The sequence below is a fragment of the Zootoca vivipara genome, chromosome 8 (assembly GCF_965207765.1).
Source record: "Zootoca vivipara chromosome 8, rZooViv2.hap1.1, whole genome shotgun sequence".
Taxonomy (NCBI): domain Eukaryota; kingdom Metazoa; phylum Chordata; class Lepidosauria; order Squamata; family Lacertidae; genus Zootoca; species Zootoca vivipara.
In genome coordinates this window covers 41,882,015-41,903,160 of record NC_142591.1, presented here as the reverse complement: position 1 = coordinate 41,903,160, position 21,146 = coordinate 41,882,015, and the positions used below count along the sequence as shown (strand labels likewise).

At 39.7% G+C, this 21,146-nt stretch overlaps 1 protein-coding gene across 5 annotated transcripts in view; it reads right to left on the bottom strand.

The window, feature by feature from the left end:
* MYOM1 (myomesin 1) overlaps nt 1-21,146 on the bottom strand; it is a 95,533-nt gene that overhangs the window by 40,455 nt on the left and 33,932 nt on the right. For 3 of the 5 annotated variants that reach the window (XM_060277896.2, XM_035125929.3, XM_035125931.3), the window contains 8 exons: nt 19,818-19,943; nt 16,106-16,319; nt 14,668-14,825; nt 11,132-11,224; nt 3,281-3,369; nt 3,125-3,187; nt 2,165-2,329; nt 1,415-1,576 (listed from right to left, as the gene is read on the bottom strand). In XM_060277896.2, coding sequence (XP_060133879.2) covers nt 1,415-1,576; nt 2,165-2,329; nt 3,125-3,187; nt 3,281-3,369; nt 11,132-11,224; nt 14,668-14,825; nt 16,106-16,319; nt 19,818-19,943 — 1,070 coding nt within the window. The remainder of the gene's footprint in view (nt 1-1,414; nt 1,577-2,164; nt 2,330-3,124; nt 3,188-3,280; nt 3,370-11,131; nt 11,225-14,667; nt 14,826-16,105; nt 16,320-19,817; nt 19,944-21,146) is intronic. The other 2 variants (XM_035125930.3, XM_088675400.1) reach the window with 1 other exon arrangement.

Below are 21,146 nucleotides of genomic sequence, written 5' to 3'. Positions count from 1 at the left end.
AAGTAAAACAAATTAAAAGGTAGCATGCAGTGAATGAAGTAAGCCCCACTTCTTAAATCCTTTAAACAGGCCTTGATCCCAAGTCCGTGTGCATAGGAATATGGCCACAATTTAAAATGTTGATTTAAAACAAATTCTGCAGTTTCCACATCAACTCTGGTGTACTTGATCCCATCATGGGTACTGCTTGTCAAACAACACAGCCATATGTTTGTCTCATCGTGACAATAATGCAGTGGTGTTGCAAGGGAAAATCTGTGGGTGGATAAGGTGGATAAGGTACTATCCTTTCCCCTCTTACTACTTTGCTCTAAGCTGTTCACTGTTTTACCATTTTAAGCCAGTACAACCATCCCTCATTACAGGGATACAGTGGAGGGAGGGCTGTATCCCCTAAAAGCGCAGGAGGTTTCCCATGTTGAAGCCCAAGACTCTGGGCCAATCTGGAAGATTTTTATTAATATTTCTATTTTTAGTAAAAAGTAGCCACAGCCTCAAAGGTATCTGTATGTTTTCATCCACCAAGCTAACAAAACGTTTGGGTGGAAAAATTTAAATAAATAAAAATCAAACAGGGGAACGTTTAACATCCCCCACTCCTCTCTGTTTCAGTAATCTTTCTCTGTTCAAAATTGGAGGGCTCCCCCTGAGCAGTTTTAACTGAAAACAATGGGAGTTCCAATCATGGATCTCCTGTGGCTCACGCAGTTTGGCCCTAGAACTGTAACGCTGAAGGGTCTTCCACTAAACTCTCACACTGGCCTCCTGTGCTCTCATCTAAAACTACTGCTACAGTTCAGGGATCAAGCAGACACTGCAAGGATCTTAAAAGAACAATTCCATAGCCCCCTTTTCTTTTTCCTGGCAAATATACTCTGTTCCCCTTACCTGCCCAATTACAATTACAATTTCTCTTTTTTCCCTTTTTGGCAAGGCAAACTTAATAGGGAGTTAAATTTTGCTTTAAATTCTGACAGCTGAGTCAAGAGCTGCACTGAATTTCTAGAATGCTTGTCCTTTGCACCTTTGTCTCTAAACAAATGAAAGTGAACTCATGTACCAAATGCCAGCTTTTGATCTCTGTGCTGCATCTTCCATCCACTGCTCAAATACCTTTTTATTTTAAAACCCGAAAAGTTTTCGCCCCACAAAAATAAAACAAAGTTCTGTTCCAAGAGCTAATGAGAGAGCAAGCTCATGTGGTGAGCTCTGAGACAGCACTGAGGAGCTTCTAACCCTGTCTTGTTTTATTTAACTTTTCCCATGGATTCCTAGAACTTTCCACATTATTCTGATTTATGCCGAGGATTCTTAATTACAAGAAGGTATTATGTGTATGCATGCCATTAAATGCTCTCTAGCAGTACTACTACCACCAGCACCACGAACATACTTTGGCATCTCTAAAACTTACCTCGAACAAAAACATAAGCACTGTACTGATCATAATAGTCCCCCATCACCACACGGAGGGTGTAAAGGCCTTCATCCTCTTTGTTGGCATGGGTCAGGGTCAATGTAGCTCTTTCTCCACTCCAATGTGTCTGGACCCACTTGGACGGAGAAATTAGGACTCCTACAAGTTGAAAAAGATGCAACAACAGAATATATTGGGTTGTGGTGCTCATCTGACTTCAGGCTGAGGGAGCTGGCGTTTCTCCACAGACAGCTCTCTGGGTCATGTGGACAGCATGACTAAATTGCTTCTGGCGCAACGGAACACTGTGATGGAAGCCAGAGCGCACAGAAATGCCATTTACCTTCCCGCCACAGTGGTACCTATTTATCTACTTGCACAGCTGTGCTTTTGAACTCCTAGGTTGGCAGAAGCTGGGACAGAGCAACGGGAGCTCACTCTGTCACGCGGATTCGAACTGCCAACTTTCTGATCAGCAAGCCCAAGAGGCTCTGTGGTTTAGACCACAGCGCCACGCCACCCATGTCCCCAAACTGATGGTAGTGTTGTAGAGTCAGAGTCGGCAGCACCGTCTGTGATATAATGAGTACTCCAAGTGTAGGATTCCACTATACAGTATCTCTTTTTTAGTTCCTTTCATGGGACGCTTCCCATCCTTTTTCTACATGGCAGGGCCACAGAAACCTCCTATGCAAGCATAGCCTAAGAGAAATAACAAACAAGTTTCATCTTGCCATGCATACTTACCATTCCTATACCACTGGATTTCTGGCTGGAACCGTTTAATCTCAGGATGAATGATAACTGAGCAGCCCAGACTCATTGTTTCACCTTCTCTTCCAAAGGAAACCTCAAATGTATCTATAAAGTGGATCTCAAACTTGGAGGCATAGCCATGTGGAGAAACACCAACTGTGAGAAGAAGAAGAAGAAGAAGAAGAAGAAGAAGAAGAAGAAGAAGAAGAAGAAGAAGAAGAAGAAGAAATGTGCTTATTCTCCAGCCAAAGAGGATCACAGTACAAGGCAGAAAGTGCGGCCTCAAATCAACACTGCCAGAACAACCATACCTGAACTTTGTGAACACTTTTTTGATTCTGTTGAACAAGCACTACTGAACTGTCCAAAGACAGCATTGAAACAAGGTAGAACTGCATCAAAGAGGCAACCTACAACACAACTATGTCCTCTTTCGGCAAAAGAGAGCAGCAGATCTCCAAATGGTCTGAGGCCAGCACTAAGGACATGAAACCTGTTGCTTCTGTAATGTGTGAAGCTCTTGTGAACTACAAGCATGCGTCCTGCTGCACTGAGAAAGACAAGGAACGATGCCCACCAGATAGCCAGACAATGTGCCAATGACTACTGGCTGAAGCTGTGTCAGAGCATTCAACTCAAAACTCGCAACATGTACAAAGGCATGAATACAGCCTTTGCACTGCTGAAAACCTTGTCTGGAGAGATCGTCACAGACTGCAGCAAGCAGATGAAGCAACGGGCAACATACTATCAATAACACAACAATTGACAGCAGCAAGACTCTGCCTGTCTTGGAAGAGCTGGATGTCCTTCCCTTCCTTGACAAGCTGAAGAATGCCATCAACTCTCAGACATGTGGTAAAGCCACACACACAAAATCAAATACTTAAAAAACAACTGATCTATTTCTTACAGTTGTGCTCACATAACAATGATTAGTTAACAACTTACAGCTCAAGGGTAGGGTGACAGTTCCTGCATGGAAACAACTCTCATCAAAGTCTCCCTTGTATCCTAGGAAAGAAAAGGGCAAATATTCTAGCTACTAGAGAGAATTGTAAAAAGATGCAATGCAAATCAAAAGAATTCCTTTTTTGGCAAACCTACTCTTCACCACCAAGGAAGCATAGGCTGAAAGCTCTCCTTTTACATTCATGGCAGAAGCACGATACTGTGCAGTGTCTTCAAAATCACATCTGAAAAGAATGGAAGGATTAGCAATGTCACTGTCAACAGAAGAGTTACATTTTTATATTTGTTGTTTTTTAAATGAGCAATATCCTCCAGCATTGATAGTCAAAATGTTGCTCAGTGTGATAAAGGTGTCCTCTATCTAAAAGGAATGATCCTTGAACTAGAATATGTTAATGTAGAAGAAAAAGATTACTACTAGCTCTCATGACTTCAAAGTAACTGTATAATTCAATTCTGAGTGATAAATAATGAGTAGGCTTTATGAGAGTTTTTAAAAAGCAGATGTGGAACATAAATATATAACTGGATATAAATGTTACTAATCCTGAATTAACTTATGTGCCTTTTCTAGTTACCTGCTTAATGCTCACCAGCAAACAATATGGATGTTCACATTCACTTTATATCTCCCATTTCCCCCCTTCTAACATTTCAACCACATTCTTACCCCTAGATGCATGCAAGCAAGCACTCTTCTCACTCGCCCATGCAGGCTTTACAAGTATCAATTCTATCCCTGCCACTAGAAGAGAATTTCACTTTATTGACCGAATTCAACTTTTGTGCATCCCAAATATTTAAAATTTCTACTTAGTATAGGGTCAGGTGTCAGCCAAAATGTTTCAGAACTGTGGGAGGGTAGCAGGAATGTAATAGGAATACAGCAAAGTAGTTAAGAGAGCTGGTAAAAGGGGAGAGTGCTGGAAAGTTATTGAAGGGTTTCAACAGAAAGAGAAATGAGAAAAGCAGCTGTTAAAGGGTTTTGTCTTTTAGTTATTTCAGCCTTACCTCGGGTTCTTAATACTTGCTCTCGGGAACAAATGTCTCCACTAAAGCAGTTTCTTGTGGACCTGTTTTTTCTTCATGGAACAATTTGGTCCAGTTTATGGGGCAGACTTGTCTTTTGCCAATGAAGAAATAGAACAGTGTGTGCTGCATCACACCAGAAAAAACATTTCCATGGGGTCTTATACCTCAAACTCCACTCTTAATCCTGAACAATGTTTTAATTGTATTAGGAACCGAAATCTCATGAGCTTTCTTTGGGAGGAGGCCTGCATCTTACCAGATTTTCCAGGGACATTAGATGAGAAAGTAAGAAATTCATGGAAGGTGGGCTGCTACTATTCCTTACAGCAGATGCACTTAATGTGAAGTGAAGTTTGGAGATGAGAGTGGATCTTTAAATTAGACTAGTGTTTTTCTCCCAAGAGGAGGGCATGGAAAAGAGCAAAGGTAAAAATCACAGCAGCAGCAGCAGCAGCAGCAGCTTGGATCCCAAGTTGTCATCTATGTGTGCAGGGAGAATACTTCCACATGTGAATGGAAGGAGGGTGTTATCAACCAATTCCCATCACCCAGATGTGGCCCCTGTGTCAAATTGCACACCGTTTTGAAAGGGGCTCCTGACACTCATGAGTAGTTTCTTGTTATTTTGAAGGTGTGGGAGCCTGCAGAGCAAATGAGGGAAGCAAGGCTCCTGCGCACAGGTCGAATGCTGCAGGTGGTACTTTGGAGCCAAGTGAACGCTTGGCGAGATGCTCAAATAATAATAATAATGAAGGGGCTGTACTGGTGATTTTCTTTCTGTAACCACAAGCTTAGCTTTAAAATAAGCACAATAAATGGGCACATACTTGATGAACTCTTACAGCAGAGCCATTCTTCACATAACTTTTTCTGGGATGTAGACTCTTCAGAGTTTAAAAAAAGTTATGTGGATAATTAATTTCAACATTAAGTCATGTGCAAAGGACCAAGGTGACAGAATAAACTTGCCAGGGTTTATATGTATTGGGAGAAGCTCTACGGCTTCAATGATAAAAGTACTGAAATGACCCGCACCATGTAAATAAAGCCATGTCTGGCAGAAGGACAATCTTAGTCTGAAAGGCATATTTAGCCTCACTGTTAGTGTCTATTAAAGTCCTTAAAGTACTAAGTTCTAGTTAGTCAGGCTAATTATTACTTTCTAATGCCACATTCAGAGTAGGATTAGGATCCACCATCCTAAGAGACAAGATAAGAAAGAAGCAGCAATTTCAAATAATTGCTAATAATTATGCTATAGAAATCGTTGGATATTTTAACCTTCTTCAAAAGAAGGGGAATTTGAATGTTAAATGCTGAAACATTTATCCAGCAAAGCTCATAACCTATAAATGTGGTTCAGGCTGTAAAACAATACCAACAAGGGAGATCATTTCTCCTTGGGAACTCAGGAATTCATGAATACCATGGGTCAATCAGAATCTGGTACAGATTCAGGATGTACCAACATTGTGCTGTACTAACATTTTCATATGCCAGTACAGGTTTACTCTAGAGAAATACAGAAGGATGTGGAAGAGAGAGACTATGTTAGATTCCATGTCCAAATTCCAGATTGTTTACACTAGGGATAAATGGTTAAAATATTCTGGACAACTCCTTTAGCTCCAAACTGTAGCAATTTGATCTTAAGGTGTCTCCAACAATTTATGCAAGAAATCATTATTTGGGCATATGATCAGGCACAACACTGACCCTTCAGTTGGGAGAACAGCATTGGCACAAGGATTCCCTTTGCTCATAACTGCCACAGACTTTAATTTTTTTAAAGGAAAATTTGATTATTTGGCTGACATTGTGGGATAATGTAACCCAGCTGCTTTCACCTCCTCAGTTCTGTGAAGAAAAGGGGGATGACTCAGAAGTCAACTACTTTACCACACAATTTATTTAAAACAGGAAGAAATAAGTCATTAAAAATCCAAATCACACTTTACGTCAACAAAATGAAATAAAATAGGAGTAGCTTACATTCATTTATTCTTACTAATAAAATCTGGCTCATCAAAAAACTCATTCAGTTGTGTCATGCAAGTCTAATAGTTAGGGCTGTATCCAATAAAGCTGTCAAGTTCACATACCGGGAGGTAATTCCACAACAGAACTCCTCTGTCTCCTCCCCATGTGTGCTCCCCAAATCTGTTTTGGATTTCCCCTCAACCCTCCAGAGCAGATTTGGGGAGGATACAGGGGGAAAGGAGAAGAAAGTTCTGTTGCACAAGTGGAAGTCCTTGTTGGATACAAGTCCAAGTTCCCACCATCAAATTAAGTTATAGATTCTTTTCTCTATTTTTAATCTTCCAACACTTGCCTTCATCAGATGTGCATGGACGTTAGTGCTACGAGAAAGGGAGAAAACCCTTTCTCTGTCTATGGATAATTTTATGAATACCTATCATGTCACCTCTTGCTCGCATTTCCTTTAAACTAAAAACGTCCCAAATGCTGCAGCATTTCCTCACAGGGGAATCACTCCATATCCTCCATCACTTTTGTTGCCTTTTTCTGAACTCTTTTCAACTCTACAATGTCCTTTTTGAGATGAGGTGACCAAAACTGTATACAATATTCCAAGAAATAAATGTGCAACCTGCACATAGGTTGCAGTCCTCTCTGCAAACTAGCATTCCAATATTTCTTTTTCTCTTCTTCCTAGCCTTAACCAACTTTTATCTTACAAGGATGTCAACAAATTCCCTGATAACTTGAATGGAATGATCAGGTAACTTGTCAGTGTTTGTCTGGCTTGCTAATTGTTATTTCACATATCAGGCTTGGAAATCTCTCCATCCTAATTTAGGCTTATCACACAATATGAAACAGCATCTCAAAAATGAAGAATGATGGTGTGCCAGTATTTTTATGCCTAAACCATGCCTTCTTCTGTAGAAACTACATAGCATGTTCAAAACCTGAAGTAGTCTGCATCTAGGTGAACAGTTTTAGGATCATAACAGGCAGATGACCAAATAAGGGCAAATCCACACCACACATTTAATATACATTCAAAGCACACAATCCTGGAAACTATAGTTTGTTAAGGGTGCTGGATATTGTAGTTCTTTGAGGATGAAGCTACAGTTCCCAGAAATATTTGGGGGAAATCATGTTGTAGCATTGAATGTGCTACAAATGAATGGTGTGATCTAGCTAATGAGGAGGAGCTAAGCCTACCCAGATGCTTCAAAAGTTGAGGTAATGTTAACCTGTTTTATTTTTTTAACTTTTAAAGTATGGTTGTGATTTTTTCTTAATTTTGTTGTTTTATCTTTTCGTAAACCACTTTGATATTTTTTTACTGTCAAGCGGTGTACTCGTTTAATGAAATATAAATATAAACAATGTTCACACAGAAAATCTGCAGCAGACAATATGGTACAAGTGGGGTAACTGTATCAATAACTATGTTGAAGAAACCCACTCTCTGTCTCATTGAAGGTCTTTGTTGCTTGGTTCAAACGTAACACCAAATCATAATTTTGCACTACTAGAATAAGCCTGGAAAGAGCCTTAGGCTTGTGCACTTCTTCACCAAGTTGTTTTAAATTACTTCTTGTGTTTATGTTCTTTTTTCCACAAACCATAATTCGCCATTACATTGAGCCTGTACCATGAAACCAAATTGCAAACCAGAATTGCAAACCCCGGGCTCATCCACACTTGCACTTGCCCTAAAAAGCAAGGGTCCAAGCAGTTTTCTGTTTGCCCTGCCATTTTCCAGGAAAACCCACTCTTTAGCACCAAATCGGAGCAAATGTCAATCCATGGAAGAGGCGATTGACATTTCCTCCGATTCAGCAGGAAAGATTGGCATTTCCAGGGGGGAAGCAGTGGGACAAACAGAAGTCTGGATGAACTCCTTGGCTTTCAATCACCACTGGTTTGCAGTTCTGAATTGCCAGGCAAGCATAAAACATAATTTGCCAGTTCATATGCAATGACGAGCTATGGTTTTCTAAAAACCAGGAACTAATTATTTGGAGTATATAAGATGTAGAAGGAAAAGGAAGCATGCAAGGCTGAGGCTCTTCCTAGACTCAGTCTTGCAGTGTGAACTTATGGATTAGTACTACATGTGAACCAAGTTACTGTTTATTATGTACCTTTTGAATCAATATGACTTTCCCTTGTATTGGTTGTAAACTTAAAGTTTCATGGATCACATAGTCTTTCTTCATCACTGTAAATATTATGAAATACATCAATAACCCACTGTAGCAATTAAAAAATTACTGTTGATTGTAAACTTTTGCTATATAAATAAAACTACAATTCTTTTTGGAAGAAGAGGAGGGAGGCAAGATAACAATATCTCAAGAAAATAAGAGGAAAAACAGTATTTCACATAATATAATTTTTAAAGGTAGCTTACACTACTTATTTTAGCAGTAGTTTTAACACTGACAGAAAAGGCTACTTCCCATATTTGAAACTGGATTTCATTGGAAGTATGCAAAAGTGTGACAACTCAGAAGCACTAGTCAGCATATATTTCTAATTGAAAATTGCTACAGTATCTGTACGGTAGCTAGGTTCCATCTACCACACAAAAACAATCACATCATACTCTGAAGAAAAATATTGATTGGAAGGTAAATAACAAACCCTATTTAAATAAATGTAGTATTTGCATGTGAAGGGCCCCAAGACCTCCCAAAGGAAGTCACAGTTGACACAATATTAGTTTAAGGTTATTGACATTATTTTGGCCACAACTTTATTGACTACAGAATGTGAGTGGTTTGCTTAGGCATTGGTTCGACTAGCTGCACCTACACCTCCGGCAGGGCAGCACTGACAACTGGATACTGGCAGAGGTCAGTAAGGGTAAACAGACCCACTCACCCCAAAATGCTCCCAGGTGCTCTGGCATGGCCCTGACCCCCGGAAGGGGATTGGACAAAAGCATGCTGAGCACCTGGATTCCTTTAACAGAATACCCTATTGCAGATTGGGAGGGGCAGGTGTGACAACCTCCCTTCCACCACACCTTGAACCAATGCCTAACCGCCAAACCTTACAAAGTTGTGATGATTTGGTACGTGGCAGGCGAAACCCAAGTGGCATCAGCCAAATGGGAAAATTCCTACTAGGCGCCTGCCCCAAAAGCAGATGACCCACGACGACATAGCAAGGTCATAACAAAACCCTAAATATAGGGAGGGTGGGCGGGTGATCCAATGCACGAGCGCTAAGAGGAAGCTCAACGCAACATGCAGGTCCCCTGACTGCAAATTCTCTCAACCACATTGGCCAAAATTATTCCAGCAACCAAGGAACCCAATCGGGTTGTTGTGGCTATCCAAACGATCCCACCCACACAAACAAGTGAGGTCAGTCTTAGTGATCTCACCGCAACACGTGCCCTCCGTCATGAGGACACGATTTTTCCATTCAAATGTTGACAAATCAACTTGTTTGTTAATCTCAAGGGAGAAAAGGTTGGTGCATGTGTATCGTGATTTAACTTTTATTGTATCTATCATCAAATTCACAAACTCAGGTTGCAATTCTATGCATACTTACTGGGAGTAATTGAATTTGGTCAGACTGAGTCATCACACCCAAGCAGGATCCAAGGCTGTATGCCATAAACTCAAAACATAAACTGTTCCAGCTATTAACTTCTAAGAAGAAAGCTTTACTAACTTGTCATTACAACACCATCCCTATTCAGGATAATTTTTTGAAAAATCATGTCATATATGATAATCACACCATGTCTTTCCATCGACTCAGATCAAGAAGATTTTGATAGTTTTGTTATTGTCCCAGTAGGTCAAGATAGCAATGACTCCAGATCTTCCTCCCACATTTTCTGGGATTACATCCCATAAATATATACACGTTTTGTTCTTCTAGCAACAGCATCCCAGAATATGTAGCTTGAACGGGACCGGCAGGTTTCCTTGAGACCCCTGCAGTCATGGGAAATCAGAATTTGTGAAGACCTCAACACCAACAGGATCTGTTGCTCATTAATCAAACTCTGTGAAGGAATTTCTGTTTTAAAGGCTAAGAAATCACAGGATCTTGCTTTAAATCAATATGGAGTCATAAAAGCAGGATGACCTTAGTGTGAGAAAGACTCTGATTCTGAAAGCTCAGAAACTCTTTCAATCAAAATCTAAAAGATCCCATGAAGGGATGATTAGATTACTTAAAACAGGCTAAATTGCAGCCACAACAGCAATCCAAGCTCACAGAAGAAATAACACTGCAGTCCCTCTTCCATAGCCAGATCCTAGAGCAGGCACAGGCAACCTTGGCTCCCCAGATGTTTTGGAACTACAACTCCCATGATCCCTGACCACTGGCCCTGTTAGCTAGGGATCATGGGAGTTGTAGGTCCAAAACATCTGGAGAGCCAAGGTTGCCTGTGCCTGTCCTAGAGGACAAATTGTCCACCAATTAGTGGTTCTATTTGAAGTACAAGAAATCACATGCTCAAATACAATAGGGGTAACAACACTAGATCCAGGCCAGGCTCTAGGTAAGGTCCCAGTGGCGCGGGGCGCCAGGGCGCCGGGCTGGCAGGGGGGGGCGCTCACAGCAAAGCGGCGTGGAAGCCGTGCTGCGTGCTGCGAGGGCACCGGAGCGATCTCCGTGCCTCAGCGCCAGGGCGCCCGACCTGCTTGAGACGGCCCTGACTAGATCAGAGAATTAATTTTGATTATACAGTAGTAGGAAAAAATGGATCAATCAAGTAGTGTAAAGGCCATCATATCTAGACCAGATTTGTTAATAGGAGCCTCAATCCTGCTGAAAAAACCCCAGAATAGTTTCTGTTTCAGCATATACATCTTTTTTTATTTTGGTAGCTTTATAACAGCACCTCCATAAGCAACACACACACATTACACATATGCTGGCAATTATTATCCAGTTCTGAATCAGCAGGAACAATAATAAAATGTACTGCTATTCCCTTACTTGTTTATTTCCAGAGAGTGCATCCCATACCGACTTTCGATTGCATATTTGCCAGGATTAATGTGGACATTGATGGGAACATGGTTTTTGTACCTAAGAAAAAAACAGTGCATACACACACACACATATTAAAATGGTGCATAAACTATGAATAAAACAATGTATAGATTTGCAAAATAGCATATATCCCAATATAGAACCCAGTTAACCCAGAGTACCACCCATCAGCTGACAGAGTGGGAGGCACTAAATTTAACGACCTGCTTTGCATTCTGGTACCTGATTGGCAGTATTTGTAGGATCTAACTGAGAATTCTTGTGCACATATGAATTGGGCAGGGGAACTGCACACACAGCATCCATTATACTGTACACATGATTTGGCCTATTTAGAACTTCAAAGCTTAGTAGCAAAACTTTGGGTCCAGAAATCTACTGGAAACCAGAAAAATTGACCCCAAAAAATCAGCATAATGTTTTTATATGGAAAGTTCAGGTTAAAACCCTTGCTGCCATCCACGGGGGCCAAATAGATTTCAAAGGCAGGTCGACAAAGAGTAGCAGTCAAACTTTAACAGAAACAGATCATGTGTGACAGTGGCCACATCCTCAGTCTATTCAGTTTTATGTGTTGAGTAACCCAGAAATGGCTGCGTTGCAACACACTGAAATCAGTTTTAGGAGATACTGTATTGAAATGGATGTATCCATGACTAATGTCAAGATAATATAATCAAGTAAAGTTTTTCTGCACTCATTGTTTTCCCTGCTCTGGATCTGTCCAGCATAACTTAAAACAACATTCTCCCATACAATTTTGCTCATTCATTCAGATAAAAAGGTTCTTCTCTGTGTTCCTCCAACATTTTAGGTCTAGTGGGTGATGACACAGTACAGAACCAAGGTTGATTTCTTATTCAAAGTACATGTATCTATTGTTCTTAGGCAGCAAGCTTTCTTTGTTTATAGCACTTCTAAGGAAGCAGATAGGTGATGTTCCAGGAATCCCCTTACCCATTTAGCTTTAATGGTTTGTTGTTATTTGTTCTGTGCTGTAATTACGTTGGTTTTTAGCTCAGCTTATTTTTATTTGGATGTGGGCTGCCTGGTAGATAATTTGATGGAAAGGTGGGCTATAAATACATATATAATGAAATATGGTGGTTAAATATGAAATATCAGTTTTCATATATATGTGTGTATACACACACACACACACACACACACACACACACATATTGATCCAAGCTATTTAATTTGATTTGTGGCATAAATGAATGAACCATCTGCATATTTCATCACCTAACCTATTTTTAATACTGTCATTTCCCCCACTTGATTCAAAAACAAAAACCAGGAGACTGAGTCCATTTCAACAAACAATAAAGTGACACCTTGTTGAACGGCCAGCAGTGTTATATTTAGCTCTTCCAAAACAAAGTTACAACTAAATCTGTCTCTTCTATCAATCTTCACATTAAAGGCTGCCTGTCAGCACCTTCTGTGATGGACGATTTAGACCAGTGCACACAGGTGCACATGTTAAATATAAATGGTGCTGAACTTTAAGACAAAGACAGGAATGATACCTTCACAAATTATTTGTTTTTTGGCATTTATACTGCACTTAGTACATGTGTATAGAACATCTTAAAACAGAGGAAACTGTGCCTCCTGGATGCAGGGAGTTGGACTAGATTACCCTCAGGGTCCCTTCCATCTCTACAATCCTATGATTCTAGGGGAAAGAAAGGAGCAATTTCACTGCAGCAAAACTGGAACAACCTTTCCCACTTTTTCAGCTGCTCTGTATAAGATGCTGCTGTCACTTGTTAAGGCAACCTGCAGAGATGTGATGAAAACCAAGCAGTGTGCTTGGCTCAGACAATAAATATATTTATGTCCAGATATAAATAAAAAGCTGCACATTTAATATGGACCATTTAATCTCTGGTGAGTAAAATTCCAGGAGAGGTAAATAATTTGCTAATATGGGGTTGCAGCACTCCTACTCTTACTGTGTACTAATAGTTTGCACTAACTGCCAAGAGTTTCAAATATCCCGGAGTTTCCATATCTTCCTTCATTGAAACCCATAAAGCAGCATGATTAAATGAAACGCATCCCAATGCAATATAAGGAATTCCTCAGAATAGGCCTACAGCCTGTTCACCCACATCTCTTGTAATTTCTCTTTGCTTGTATTAATGCAGTTCACTTCAAGCACATGCATGTCATTTGTTTAATCAATGATGAACAAGAGCTGTCAGATCAGGTTCACTGCATTTGGTATCCCAGAGCAAAACACCTGTTCAGCCACTGAACCTTCCCTCATTCTTTCCATTGGGAGCTAAATGCACATAGTGTGATTCCATGCACATTTACTCCAAAGCAAGTCTCACTGCATTCAGTGGGGCTTACTCGCATGTAAATTTGGATGGAACTGGCGCCTAAACACCTAATGGAATCCCAATAAACTACATTATTACATGGAATACTAAACCATACATATTGATATATACTTGTAATTATCATTATATGTTTATCAAGAACTCTGGAATGATGGAAACGTTAAAACTGTACTGTGAAACTACCATAGCTGCCAAGTTTTCACTTTTCTCGCGAGGAAGCCTATTCAGCATAAGGGAAAATCCCTGTAAAAAAGGGATAACTTGGCAGCTATGGAAACTACGCTCTCTGGAATCAATAGAAGTGGATTTAATCTATTCACCCATATGTGCACTTGGGTTTCTCATACATATGGCAGATAGGGTTGCCAGACTCAATAGAGGACAGGACTTCTGTGCCTTTAATTGCCCTGCTCTCTTTTGAGTTTGGAAACCTTAAAGAGAAACCAGCAGACCCTTCGTTTAATTTCCAAGCAAAGGGTCTGCTGGTTTCCAGACTCAAAAGAGAGCAGGGCAATTAAAGGCACAGAAGTCCTGTCCTCTATTGAGTCTGGCAACCCTAATGGAAGAGCCCCATTCATTTCAGTGGGGATACCAATCTGTACAATTAACGTGCATTGTATATAAATTAGCTTTCCAATTTCCACCGAGATGAGTGGGGAAGGCATTCTGATTCTTTAGTTTGTATCTTGTAAGTCAGGCTTGGATTTGTTTTCAGTATTAAAAGATGGAATACAGATTGAATGACTAATTGAACTGTTCACGCACAAGAGTATGGACTTCATATGTGCACTGCAGCTTCTGATACTTGGAAGATTACAGTGTGTACAAGGGCTGCTGTGTCAGCATCATAACTAAGTACAGATTATCCAATTACTGACGCATGAACTAAAATTCAAATTCAAAAATGAAATATACAAATTCACCAGTGTGAATGGCTTTATGCATGCACAAAGCAGTGTGGCATTGTCCAAAATGATGGCTTACAGACTGGAGAACATTTCAAGCCTTCTGATCAGTTTTATCTCTCTCTATGCAAAAAACGCTTGAGTTTTATGTTCATTTTAGCAATTTTAAATGCACATATATAATCAACAACATGCAGTGCTGATAAAGAAAGAAGCTTACCATGTAACACGAGGCTCCGGCCAGCCAGTCACAGTGCAGTGTAATTTGACATTCTGTTTTTCCCAGATAGTGTGGGAACGAGGTTTGATAACAAATTCAGGAGCATGTAACAGTTTGTCTTCATTTAACTTTCTGTGGAATTCTATCTTATCAGTTAACTGCAAGGCAAAGATTCATCTTAAACTTTTATCACCTGGACACACTATAGTTTTATAACTTACTTATCAAACCTTTATTAGGCATTTTGCAAATAAAACCATAAAAGAGAAAATAACATATAAAAGCCTTGAAATATATATTAAAAAGGCAGCAGTTGGCTACATACATACATATATATATATATATATATAAAATGTAGAATCTGTGGTTTTCTTTGTTAACCTGCTCCTTGGAGGACTGCTACCAAAAACTCGGCTACCCCCGCCGTTACCCTTTGGTCAACGTCAGATAGGCAGAATCCCACTTTCACCTTGCTGGGGTTCCAGAGCACCCAAAAGAGGGGGCAGCACACGTTGACGGAGCGTACTGTACAATGGACAATGAAAGAGAATATGCTCTACAGTGTCCGGGACATTCATAGAACATCTGCAGAATCTCTTGTTTCTAGGAATGTTTTGATATCTTCCCCCTGACAAATGCAGAGGGAAAAACATTCAAATGGGCCAGCATAAAAGCCCTACATAGTTTTATAACAGGGAAACATTATTTTTGTTTACAACAACCTTTCCCAGTCTGGTATGCTGCAGACAACTCTACAAGACTACTCTAGAACAAGTAGAGAGGAAATAACTATGCTTGTTACATGGGGGTTGTTTGAGATTTTCTGATAATCAGCTGAGTGCACTTACTCAGAAGTAAAGTTTATGAAAGCTGTCAAGAAATTGAACTTTGTCGCCTGCCCTGGGCTACTTGTATGAACTGTAGCATATTAGATGGAATACTTTTTTTTTTTTACTTATTTTCTCATCGGGGATTATAGGTTTAACTGAGAAACCTAGCAATTTCCCTGAGGCTCAAATATCAAGGCAGTTCAATGTGGATGTAAGGAATGGCACATCTCTTGTTAGGGCGTCCTTGAAACTGGACTATCTGAGAAAAACATATGATGGACAGAGTGAAGCTATATGAATAGGTGCATAGCTGGGAGGTGGGCAGATCAAGATGGATCTCAGAGTGGTAAGGAAAGACTTTGGTATGCCTGGGAGAGAAAGGTAGCAAAGAAGGGCTGGATGTGAACAACAAAGGAGCTTTTGTAAGGTTCTATTTTTAGGGAATGTGCTTAGAGATAGGGTCCCATTGATTTTGGTAACCAAAGTGAATTCAGCAGTTTGAATATTTCCCTCTGAAATCAAAGGTCACAAAAGTGCTTAACTATGGCTGTAGTTATGTTTCCTCCAGTTCTTTTACAAAAAAAAGCAATATTCCATAGGTGTAGTACCGTTTTCTTTAGAACCATTTCTTCAGCTGTCTCTTGTATTGCTATTTTTCTTGACTTCTTCTGACGTGTTTCTTCTTCCATAGAAGATGAAGTTTCCTTTTTGGTTGCAGTAATTCCTTCCCCGGCTGCCATAAGGTTCCTTCTCGCAATATATGCAGCACTTTCCTTTATTCTTTCTTCTTCTGTGTCTGTAATCCCGCTGATATGGGTTTGTCTGCAATATACATTTTTTACATTGAATAGAAGACAAAATGTTTCATTTAGTTGAGCCTATTCCATTTTAAAGGCAATGGACCTTCTCTACAAGGTCTCCTTGGAGGATTTCTATTACGATAACCACCATCTGAAGTGGAGAAAGGTGAAAATGAGAAGACAAGTGAATGAATCAAAATGCTCAATGTACATGTTTTCAGTTCATTATGACTTTGAAAATCTGACACAGTATTGTTATTATTTTTGTTTTAGACTCAGTTTTTCCAATTGCAGCTAAAAGTAGGGTAATTATATTTAAAACATGTAATAGAGCAACCAAGTTTAAAAACAGAACAAAACACATCTCACACTTAATTATATTATAGCTTGCCTGTCATTGGTGCTTAACTTCTAGAAAAGGGGGTGCCAAGACTCAGTGGCTAGAGGCGATTTCACTTATCTATGAAATAGACATCAGAGCTTTCCAAAATGTGTGTCATGGCACATTAGTGTGTTGGCTGCAGTGTGTAGGTATGTTTTGATAATGCTCATCAAGCTCATCCCGGGGCAGGAAAGGGGTTAGTTTAATCTATGGTTTGTTAGTAAAACTGAATTACGGTATTGTGAAATGACGAATATCTAAAAAGTATGTTACCAACATGAAAAGTTTGGAAAGCTCTAGCCTACATGTTAAGGGTCAGGTTAATCCACCCTTATCTACATATTGTAGCAAAAGGGATAGCCCAGGAGACATCCTCCAGATGTTGTTGGATAGCAACCTCTGTCACCCCTGACTTTCGGCCATGCTGGCTGATACTAATGGAAGCTGTAGTCCAACAACATCTAGAGGGCACTACATTGGCTTCCTCTATACTACAGTTAATTCCTAGCCTTGGAAATGTGTGTCAGAGTTGAACTCTAGTAGCTCTGGCACAAATTAATTCCTGTTTCCGGAACATTAATCTTTAAGTGATTGCAGTGTTCTCTTATCCCTTCCATTCAAACCTAAATAGAATTTTACATTAAGGACCACAGCATTGTTCCCCCACCCAACAAAAATCAACAATGGTTTGCTTCAAACTATTGTTAAAGGAATGGGTGGGTGTACAGTATTTCACGATGTGGGAGGAAAATATGAATCTCATGTGTGTGGGGTAAATAAAGAATTGGCTGAGTGCCTGGATTCAAAATGTGAGCCTAGCTCACCCTCCAGCAGGTCAAGTAGCATGTCAAGGAGAGAGATGGAACATCGGATAAGAAGGGGTATGACCTAGCTCAGTCTAGGAACCCAGCTATATTATCGTAACTCCTTCATGCAATAACTAGCACTCGTGCATACTTATGCTTGACTGCAATCTCCATCAAATGAAACTCTTTAGCATAGCACACGGCTCTTTACAATGTATAACTTGATCACCACTAAAAACATCAAATCCATCCAACCCATGAATTGGGGTCAATTTCTGCTTTTGGACAGAGCATGCTTTTAAAGAACTATTAAAGTATAGTGTAGACTCGTGTAAAGGCTTTTTAATGATTAGATTAATGTGTGCAGATATATCATCTTATACAACAGGTATAGGAACATAAGAGATTGTTGGATCAGACCAGTAAATCAGAGATAAATCAAGTTGTATAACGAAATTTTGAAATGAGCTACAAATTAACTTTTTAAAAAGTTATTTGCTTATGAACGCATATCTTGCAGGCCTCAAGCCCAACTCTGTTGGCTTCCAACCAGAACACTGGGCAGGTAATGTGTTATATCTCTAGATAGCTTTCTGATGTAATTATTTTTTTTAAAAAACAACAACAACAACACACTGCCTCTCTCTGGCAAATCATCTGTCAGTGGAAAGGTGCAAGCTGTCCTTGTAAGAGAATGTAGATATGATTTATAATTTGCACATGGAAAATGAGTCGGGACTCTTATCCTTCAGAGAATAAATAAACAGCAATGGTGTGAAACAGCATGTCCCATTCTGACACAACAGCATGGATGGTATGTCAAATTTGTGCAACCATATGACAATGGATCAAGTGAGCTTCTCAACACTTTAAGAAATATTAATGAGAGCAGAGTAGGGTGATAATGGTGAAGGAATTCCTATCCCATCACTCAACCCCCATATACAAATCCCAAGCATGCCTACAGGATTAGTAGAGTCTAAAGACTACTGGCTACTCCACATCTGTATTTAAGGGTATGCCTGCGCCAGCTGTTATCACAATATATTTCTTCTGCAAAAGCACCAAAAACTCACTCACTCACTCTCACTGCAAAGTGCATTGTACTCTTTAATCTTAAATGTATCTGTCTGTGGACTTAATAATAAGAGAGAAAAGGAGTTCAGCTGTGGCTAATGCCAGTGCAATGTAGTTGAAATCCTATGCTTCCCCTAGCAGCAACATTAAAGGCACCTATGATGCCCCCACATTAGTCATGCAAAGAAGGCACCAATCAAAAGTGATGTGAGGAAGAACATCAAGATGATATACTACACCCTGGAAAAACATTAAACATGCACAAGCTATGTTGGTGTCATAGACATGATTTGTCCAACCACTCTTACAATATATACATTGGGTTCCATCCATGTGTCTATAGGCTATATTTCCAGCAGGTCTTCTTACCAATGTCCTTTCAGGTGGGGAAACATTGTGCTCCTTCTGGGATAGTTTGTCTACCTTTGGTCCCCACCCCACACTCAGCTCTCACTTGTGTCTCCTAGAAGCTTTCATCATGTGACAGCAGCCATACCCCAGGAATGGCTTTGACTGGCTGGCTAAACCAGGTGAGGGTAGCTGATGGGTTTGAAACCCTTGGCGAATTAGGAACCCCCCCCCCCACAAGAAGACAAACTCTGGCAGATTGAGCAGACAACATGAATAGTGAGTTCAATAGTCAAGAAGGTAGTTTCTGCTGTAGAAGGAAGTGAGGGGCCGATGCGGCTTGTCAACCTGGGAAGTTAGCCCATCTAGGATTTTTTTTGGGGGGGGGGGGAGAAGAAAGGGCTAAGGAATACACCCTACAAAAATCCTAAGCTGAGTCCCTAAGATTCCTTTGGACCACATCAGTGAGGCCGAGAGAGGGGTCTTGTCGTATGGGCAACCCAGGACCTCCATAGACGCTCACCAGGCTTGTGCCCCAAGGAGGTCACTTTCAGTGCTGCAAATGTAGCAGTTTGACTTCACCCCCAGAGGCATATTTCATTGTCTCTCGAGACAGATGGATAGCAGTCGTCAACAACTGTATCATATCACAGGGGAAAGCAATGAAAATGTTCTGGTTTTGATTTGGCTTCTATGTAGAAATCTTCAGAGTCACACTCATTTTCACCACAACACAAACCTACCACATCACATATATCAGGGATAACCAATATGGCCCTTATATAAATCTACATATATCAACTACTTTTCTTCCAGATGTGAGCAGCAAATCCACTACAAAAATACACAGACAAACCATGCTCTTTATCCCTGCTCCTGTCCACAAATCAATGAAAAAGAGACATACCTTCCTCTGAATATAGGTACTACATAATCAATAGCTGTGTTTTCCTTCTCTTCTTCTGACAATATACTCTGCTTAGCCCGCTTTGCTCTGGGACTTAACTTGAAAGAATAATCTTCCAACATTTTTCTGAAAAAAGGTAATATTATCAGATTTATAAAGACACTGAATATACAATTAGATTTACAAGCATGTGCCTTAGAAAACCATATCTAAACATAAAAGATACATTAAATATATCAGGACATCTGTTTATCTACAAGTATACAAGGTGAACATTGAGGAAGCAGGCAAAAAACTACATAGAAAAATAGATGGAAAACACAAAGATATAATGATCAATTCAGTATTGCCCAAATTATATACAATAATGTTTTTTTTTTGTTTTTATTTTGTGTATCTGAGCACTGTCTTTAATACCATCAACAGGGAAAAACACAAATCTAGATTATCGCTTGTTATTAGCAAAAGCTAAGGAGCGTCCACTGTTACTATTTTGCAAAAGGGATTCAAACGCTTACTGGAACTTTTGGTTTCTGCAATTAAAGTGCATCAAAGCACTCTGTCACATTACTGCAACAGTTCTGCTTTTTAAAAAGCATGGACTTTTTAATGTGATGGGAAATGCATTGAAAAGTGTGCAATAAACAAATTATTTGCAGGAAGATGGGTAAATACCCCACAAGTAAATCCAGATTGCAGAATGAATGCTTATTGTCATATAACTGACCCATAAAAGTATAATAAACGGTTAATAAAGGTTGGACACAGTATATCCACCAACTTTGTGCAAGCAAATCACAATATGAACTGGGCTTAACGTGCAACTACTTACTTACTTACTTACAATTTGCTTCTCATCTATCCTCACTGCGCTTCTCATAAAAAAACAGCATTTTTTTAAAAAAACTTACAAGAATACCAAGGGTCAAAGCTCAAATTTCTGTACTTTGAAAACTATTGTTTCATATAACTTTTTTAAAAATATAACTTGCTCATACTGTTATGCGATCACTAGAATGATCTTTATGGGTTTAAATTCTTCACCTTATTACTTAGATTTTCAATAGGGAAACAGAAAAGAGAACGGAAACATGCAGCCTAAGTTTATGTATGTCTAGTTACAAATAAGTACCACTTGTTCAGTTAGATTTAGTCCTAGGTACTTTTACATATGCTTATTACATACCTAGACTGAAATCCAATGTACACATTTGGGAGTAAGCACTACTGAAAATGGGGCTTAGTTTTGAATAGATACGCGAAGGATTACACTGTTTATATCACCCAATGCAATGGAGCTATTTGTGCCAGCTCCTCAATCTGGGGAGT